Below are 8,347 nucleotides of genomic sequence, written 5' to 3' on the forward strand. Positions count from 1 at the left end.
TGCGAGTTTCCTGCCATTGGTGCGAGACCCTCTGTGACCACAGCATACTAGAAACTTGGTGTTTGGCATGCAACATGTTTGCTTCTCCCACGTTGTATGCCGGGCAGGGCACTGGGTTCAGGTTTTTTTTTGTGAGCTGATGAGCGCTTCCTTCGCGGTGATGCCAGGAAGAGTCTCGGCAGAGCTAAGATTACAGCCCGATTCACCAGAATATAGGTCAGCCCATTGTCACTATGAAGATGTCCAGTGAAAAACAGGAAGAGGGAGAAACGCGCCCGTCCGAGCGCTCGAAATTCCTGATCGCACTTAACCCCTGACCTGCCAGTAACATTTTATTATTTGCGTGAAGAAAACTTTTTTTTTTTTTCGTTGGTCATTTCATTAAAATAGCAAATAAAGTTAGAATTCATTAAATTTTAAATGAATTTTGAGTTATTTTGTATCTTTTCGATATTTTTGTTACATGTTGGATTTTGCTGCAGGAACACCTTAAAAGCATCCAAAATCTGAACAGTTTTGATTGGTTGCCTGTTTTCTGGTGCTTGGAGAATAGCAGTGACATTTTTCCTCATTTTAGCCTTTGTTTTAACAAAAAAAAAGCAGACGGTGAAAATAAAGATTAAAAAAAATAATGTTTTCAATTTTTTTTTCCATTAGTTATAATGTTTTCAACCAAGATTCACACATATTTCTAACTCTATTCAATTGGAAGAAAGTGTGAATCCGGGATAAGCGCAAACAATGTATCAAATGTTCATAAATGGACCCCTATATACAAAAATGTAAAGAACATTAAAGGAGAACTATGAGGTGAGTGAAAATCACTCATCCTCATAGTTCTAGCCGACATGTGACAATGAAACTGTCACACGTCGGTTCTATAGATCGGGAAGTGAGCGAACACATACCGGCGCTCGCTCACTTCTCGATCATATCCCTGCAGAGAGCCATGACTGTCACTCATGGCTCCCTGCAGGGACTCCCCCGCTCCGATCCTCCAGCGCTGACTGGCGGAACACGAGGGGGCGGGTACAGCCGGCTCTCCCTCTGGATAGGCAGAGCCAGCTGTCACTCACGCAGCTGGTTGGATCTCGACAGTAATGTCGGGATCTGTCCCGGCTGCGGCGTCTCAGTATATAATGAGCTGTAGCTCGCGATGTACTGAGCTTTGGGTGACGGGAGGACGCTAGTTTATGTCCTCCCGTGACCCTTAGGAGAACTATGGGGAAAAACACTTACCCCATAGTTCTCCTTTAAATTAAATCATTGAAAATTCCCCCCAAGACAAAAAAAAACCCAAAAGAAAATGATTTTTTTTTAAATTAAATGAAACAATGGAAACTTATACCCACCCGCACCTCTGCACGCCCCTAGCAGATCATGCAACATTTCAGCCAGCAGGGCAGCAAATTCAGTTAGGGAAAGTGTCAGTTTCATGTCAGGGATTCTGCCACCGGCGAGTTGTCACCGGAGATGGAATCCCAACGTCACATGACCCCAGGGTAGGCAGAAATTAGTCAAAGCTGAACATCACCTCGGAAGGGGTGTCTTCTGTGCTCGGCCCCTACAGGAACTGAACAAAAATGTCATCTGTTTGCTGCAATATGGAACATCCTAATGTGACCGGCTGGCCTTCTGTATTGTGTCCCCAGGCGGAGCTCGGCGACAACCTGCACTATATAATCCCGTTGCTGCACACGCTGATGTACGCCATCACAAAGGTATTTACAATGCATCCAAGCTGTGCGTTTATTTATTCAGGTTTTTACCCCGAACAGGTTTATGGGCAGATCTAAAAGACACAAATGAATGCAGCTCTGTACTTATCAGTACATCATTCGATCTATTTTTTTTAAAGGCGTGCAGTGTAAGTACCTGAATCTGTCCCTGTGCAGCAGAGCTCAGAGAGTGAGAGGAAGAAGCAGCATGAGGAGCCATGTGCTGACAAGAAGCACTCTGATAGGAGGAGAAAGCAGAGCGACAGAGAGATTAGCTCACCACTGCGCTGCTTCTCCTTTCACAGTCCAGTCACAGGTTGGGGGCTCGTCCGGGATGACCTGGTCTCAGTAGAAGCGGGTCAAATGATACTCGTCATCAGAGTGAGGACATGTAGCAGCAGAATTTTTTTTTTACTGAGGGTAAATTGTTGAGTTGACGCTCAGTATTGCTATTTCATCTTTTTTTATCGTATTCATTTTTTAGCTGGCGTTCTGGGGGCGGGTTCAGGACCTGAGCTCAGAAATGGGATGAATAATCCCTGGTTCCGGTATCAGGATAGGCATCGGGAGCATTTGGGCGAGTACGAGTGCATAATAGACAGGAAGTGGCTGCAAAGCTGGAGTGCATATAGACAGGAAGTGGCTGTAATGCTGGCGTGCATGTAGACAGGAAGTGGCTGTAATGAGGCTGCAGGTGGTCAGCAGCACAGAGATGCAACAATGCAGATACACAGAGCTCTAAGCTGGCCATCCTCTGCTCTAAATTTTGTCCAAGTGTCCAAGTCCTGCTGACTCGAGCTGTGTGTGCGCCCACTTCCAAATCAAATTCATTTGGAATGGCACACCGACTCACTAAGGCGATGCGCCTGCGCTGCAGCGGGCCGCAACGTTGTGTTAAGAAAAAAAGGGTCACGTGCGTTTTTAAGCAAGTTAGGGGGCCATTCATTTTGAATGGGCTGCCTTAAAGCCGCGCACGCTACTGCAAAGAAATGGGCCTTTTCAAGGTTTAATACCGGAGAGGTTCCCTTTAAATGCAGCCAGTTGGATACATTGTTACGAGTGTCTTCTCCGTTTTGTTGCCAGGCAGCGTATATCTCAGACGAACTCTACGAGCGGGTGTATGTCTTCTGCAAGAAGATTCTGACTCTGCCCAAACCCTACTGCACCATCGGATTGGACTACGCCCAGAAGATCAAAACCGAGAAGAAAGTGCCAGGTACTGGCAGAGGAGATCTCCTAGCACTCTCTGCACAAAGTGTGACAATGTAACAACTCTCTCTCTTTCTGTCCCTGGGGTGTCCGTGCGTCAAATACATGTGGAAGCTGCGTGGTCACTCCTCCCGCTCAGCTGTCACAGTTCTCAGTGACGAGGGGGGCAGAAACACTTACATAGCTCCTCCCACTGATGCATTGCTCCAGAAGGACATCCGCCCATCAAGGCGTGTTGATATTTGCATAACTCCTCCCAAGAGCCAGCCCACTGCTTGCATCAGGGCTGAGGGCTCTTGAGAGGAGCACTGAAGCCGGGTGCTGTGATGTTTTCAGGAAGCTATGTACAGCACCCTGCTGGCCCCTCCCAAACAACCATCATTTTGGGGTTACGCCATGCGGGCAGTTTACATACAGAAAATACTCCGTTTGGTTCTTTCTTAAAAATACTTTTTTTTTTCCAGGATTTTCTTATCAGAAAATGGTTGTTTCCGAACAAAACCTGAAAAGACAACAGGACTTTCAGCAACAGGACAAGTGAGTGTCATTGGTGTGTCACCATCTTCTATGCGATTACATTGTGTTCATATTCAGATATAGTACAATGGCAGGTGAATGGATGAGTCCCGATGGAAGACCAATGGGTTCTGCTCCTCCCCTTATTAAACAACCCCCTTGGTTCAGTCCTGGTGGCAATCGCCATGCAGAGAGGATTAAAGTGCAACTGAAGCTTTTTCTTTTAGTTTTGTATAGAGTGGAGAGGTATTAGACCCCCCCTGCCAGGTTCCTATTGCTGTCTGCGCCCCTGTTAGGGAGATCCACCCTCTCCGTTATCACTGAAAGTGAAAGAAAAGCCTGAATTGTTGGGTTGTCACCAGAACAGCAATGGATGGAAAATCTTCCAACGGGGACACTAGTTCTGGTGATCCTGCTGCCCGCAGGGGATTTCCCTATCTTTGGAGGGATTTCCTTTCACTTCCTGTGGTGGCTATCAGACAGGAAGTGAAGGGAAATCTCCACAATGGGACACCAATAGTCAAAAAGCTGAGAAGGGTTATAATAACCCCCCTCCCCCTCCTTACTCTATCCATTACTAAAAAAAAAATGTTGGCTTCAGTTCATTGAACGGACATCAACCCAGTTGATGGGAACCTTTCAGTAACTTTACACGCCGGCTGACACACTTTTGACTCCTGCACTCAGTTGCATACCACTGACTCCTGCACTCTGAGTTACATACTACTGACCCCATCACTCTGAGCTATATACTATTGACTCCTGCACTGAGTAACCTACTACTGACCCTCCCAACTGTGTGTTACCTACTACTGACCTCTGCACTCTGAGCTACATACTACTGACCCCATCACTCTGAATTACATATTACTGGCCCATGCACTGTAAGTTACATACTACTGACCATCCCAACTGTGTGCTACACACTGCTGACCCCTGATCTCAGCATTACATGCTACTGACCCCTGCACTGTGTGTTACTTACAACTAATCCCTGCACTCTGCATTACTTACTATTGACTCCTGTATTCTGTTTTACGTATTCCTGACCCCTGCATTCTGCATGACCTACTCCTGACCCTTGCTGCGTTACCTACTACTTACCTTTGAACTCTACGTTACATACTGACCCCTGCCCTGTGCCTTACTTACTCATGACCTCTGAACTCTGCATTACTTACTCCTACCTCTGAACTCTGCATTACTTACTCCTGACCTCTGCATTACTTACTCCTGACCTCTGCATTACTTACTCCTGAACTCTGTGTTTCTTTCTCCTGACCTCTGAACTCTGCATTACTTTCTCCTGACCTCTGCATTACTTACTCCTGACCTCTGAACTCTGTGTTTCTTTCTCCTGACCCCCCTGCAATCTGTGTTTCATACTACTGACCTTTGAACTCTTCACTACTTACTACTGACCCCTAAACTCTGCTAACCTTCCTTACTTTTAATGGGCCTTGCTAGATTATCGCCTTTAAAAAAAGGAAGCATGCTACACCCTGGTGATCTTTGATCTCCTCCTAGTTGTTCAGGTAGATCTCTACCTGTCCAGGGTTGCCTACCCCAGGTGTATTATGTCTGAACAATGGGTTGGCAGCTTCCGCTCCACTTGTATGTGGACCTCAATATCAGTGTGTGTTGCTTCAATTCCAGATCTACTCATGACAGAGGTATGGGGCCGCCATTGCCAGACTCCTATTGGAAGTACTGGCCGGGTGTAGGGAGTGCCAGAAAAGTGCTGAAATGTCTTATTTCTATCTTCTGCTGAGAAAGCGTTGAAGCAAATGCCTCAGTATGACCCCCAGGAATCTTCCAGGTCTCTCTTATGACGGGTGCCCTTTAACTTCTATTCCAAAGTCAGTTGCAGTGACAAGGAATCATCTTCTATTGCAGGGTGCTGCTGTTTCTGGACCCCGGGCTGGTCTCAGAGGCCGTGTGTAACACTCTTCTACGGGAGACCCAAGTGTGTCAGATGTCCCACACCTCCGTCTTATGTATGCATTACGTCATCACCAACAGCATCCAGGCCGGGCTGGGAAATGACTGTGACATAGCTCTGCTGCAGAGGGTGCTAGAGGTAGGTGAAAACGCTGCATTTAGCCTTGGACCGGCCGCCTGCCCAATGTTGGCGTTGACCAGAAGAAAATCTGAGGGGTTTATTAATCTGGATAAAAGTCTAAAGTGTATGTAAACCCTAACAAGGAACTTGCCCTATTTGCTCCCTTTTTGTGGTGTGTTAAATATACCATTGAAAGTGTTTTATGATGTTTATTTGATAAGTGCCAAAAATTATATCAGTTGATCCTTCTAGAAATCCTGTGAGCTGATAACTTCCTGTGCTCTCTGCGTCATCTGACTGTTATCAGTTACATGGTTCCCAGCTCACTCTTTGGCCTCTAGAACACCCCCTCCCCTATTATGGACACGAGAGCAAAGGGTATTCTGTAGTCCTGCCCTAGGGTGACAACGCGCTTCCTCTACAGATACACTAGACCAGGGGTCAGCAACCATGGCACTCCAGCTCCGGTTAGACTACAAGTCCCACAAGGCATTGCAGGACTCTACCAGCCACAGGCATGACTTTCCAGAGGCAAAGGCATAATGGGCTTTGCAGTTTCACCATAGCTGGAGTGCCGAGGTTGCCTACCCCTGGCCTAGTGTATCTGTGGAGGAAGTTTGTTGTCACCCTAGGTCAGGACTGCTTCCATGTCCATAACAGGGGAGGGGTTGTTCTATAGGCCCTGCAATATATACCCTGAAGTAGGGTAAGTGAATGTTGTCACTCTTTGACAGGAAGTGTGTTACTGGCAGGATCACCGGGCTAAATAAAGGGGGGGGGGGAGAAAACGAATGCAGCCGCCACATCTAAAGACCAGTAAGCTGCAACATATTACATTTTTGTTCTTGGGTTGAGATACACTTAGAAATTAAGCTGGAGGGTGGGTAGGGGTGCTGCTGTGATAAGCAGATCCTTAGGCACTCCAGTATTTGTTCACATGACCCAAAGCCGTCGCTAGGTCATGTGACCCACGGCAAGCTCTTTCAATGTTCTCGTGTTCTTTTCTGATTGTTTTGTTTCGTTTCTCTGCTCTTTTTAACCTGGAAAGAACCAAACCACAGAGGAAGTGGAGCTATGGTTCCAGGAAGTTTTGTCTGCGGTGGAGCGAAGTGAACAAGAAGGCGGAGGCAACAGGAGAAGGCACAGCGAGCGCCTCAGGGAGATCTACGACAAGATTGTCACCTCGCCGCAGGAAGGTAAATTCTGGAATCAAACGGCTTACATTGTCTCAGTGCAGATAATCAGCAGTGCAATATGGCCTCAAAGTAAACCTGCAAAAATCAACAGCGGGGTCACCAGCGACAACCATCCTGTGTGACAACCATGGCCCCATAGGAGAAAAGAGTGTAGACACGAAGGGACAGGAAGTGTGTTACTGGCAGGATCACTAGGAGAAAATAAAGGGACAAAACCCTGAAAAAAGGAAAACTGATGCAGCCGCTACATCTAAGAAGCTGCAATATATGATATTTGTGTTTTTGAGATTAGATACATTTTAATTCCCTTCCAACCGGCAACATATATAGCGCCCAGCTTTTCAGCTCTATATCAACCACGTGTGCAGTGTCTACCCTCCCCCCCCCCATTCTTCCCTTCCATACCATCCTCACGACCCATAGCAGCCAAACGTATAGCACCCTCCATTATGTTTAATGTCAATGTTGGTGGCGTAGTTCTTCATTAGTACTGCCATGCCTTGGAGCAGCCGCCATTGTATAACCAGAAGGATTCCCCACTGATGACTCCTTCTTATCAGACAGGTGGCTGCCAGGGACAATTGGGTGAGCAAAGTCCCATGACACAGCGCCAGCAACCCGGTCCTATTGCCCGCCAGTCTGCAGGGCGCCCAGACATCTGGCAAGCACAAAGGATGCAAAACAGGGAAGTCACACTGATAGGGATGATGTCGTTGCGGATTGTTGAAACATTGTTGAAACTGTTCTGCAACTCACACCAAGCCAGGGCTGTAGCTACCATGGGGCGAGTGAGGCACTCGCCTCAGGCGCAGCTGAGAGGGGGCGTAGTCCAGGGCCAACCTGGCTGCGCCCCCTTGCCCCTGTTGCCATGGTGAGCACAGGGCGCCATTGGCAACAGGGGCGCCAGATGTCCAACACTGCTCCGCATTCTCCGCTGCATGGGCAGATGACTCTGTGTACTCAATCTCTTTTTCTATTTCAAAAGGGAAATGTCAGAGGTCTGTTTAGACCCCCCGATATTTCCCCAAAGCTCCCCAACAGTGAAAAAAATAATAAATAATTAAAAGAGGTTCCGCCATCCTGGAGGCGGGGCACATGACGCTGTGCGTGCGTGGCATAGGGTGACATAACACGTCTGTTGGGGGGCACAATTTTCTGTTCTTGCCTCGGGCGCAAAAGGAGCTAGCTACGGCTCTGCACCAAGCACATCGTCCCTGGCACTCATAGAAGGAAGGAGAGGCTGCGCTGGCAGGATGTGGTCACTGTGTGGAAATGGTAATAACTGCTCTTTGATGATATACCACAGAAAGCTATTGTAGGGCTTTCGAGGTGCACACAATCAATTAAATTACATCTCAGAAATTGATTAAGATATACAAATCTTTTATTAGTTATCTTCAATTTAAAAAAATGAGTGTGTCACCACACATAACTGTAGCAGAAGCAGTGAATGCCCCCTATAGAGAGTGATATGCCTTTGGGAGGACACCAATCAAACACTGTATACATCCAAAAGCAGTCAAAACTCCTATTTATAACATCGCATTCTCAATCTAATGCTGCATAGCCATATACACTTATCATAATATCAAAGCGGTTTATATGCGGATGGCTTAATTAAAGATGAAGAGAATGATGAAAGATGG

The 8,347-nt window shown here is 46.9% G+C and overlaps 1 protein-coding gene across 1 annotated transcript in view; it reads left to right on the forward strand.

Annotated features, from left to right (window-relative positions):
* The window catches only part of PIK3R6 (phosphoinositide-3-kinase regulatory subunit 6), a 45,848-nt gene that overhangs the window by 24,584 nt on the left and 12,917 nt on the right, over window positions 1-8,347 (forward strand). The window contains exons 5-9 of the mRNA XM_018568301.1: window positions 1,653-1,721; window positions 2,802-2,934; window positions 3,392-3,464; window positions 5,340-5,523; window positions 6,554-6,701. Coding sequence (XP_018423803.1) covers window positions 1,653-1,721; window positions 2,802-2,934; window positions 3,392-3,464; window positions 5,340-5,523; window positions 6,554-6,701 — 607 coding nt within the window. The remainder of the gene's footprint in view (window positions 1-1,652; window positions 1,722-2,801; window positions 2,935-3,391; window positions 3,465-5,339; window positions 5,524-6,553; window positions 6,702-8,347) is intronic.

This window comes from Nanorana parkeri, unplaced genomic scaffold (genome assembly GCF_000935625.1).
Source record: "Nanorana parkeri isolate BGI_ZX_2015 unplaced genomic scaffold, ASM93562v1 scaffold1169, whole genome shotgun sequence".
Lineage (NCBI taxonomy): Eukaryota > Metazoa > Chordata > Amphibia > Anura > Dicroglossidae > Nanorana > Nanorana parkeri.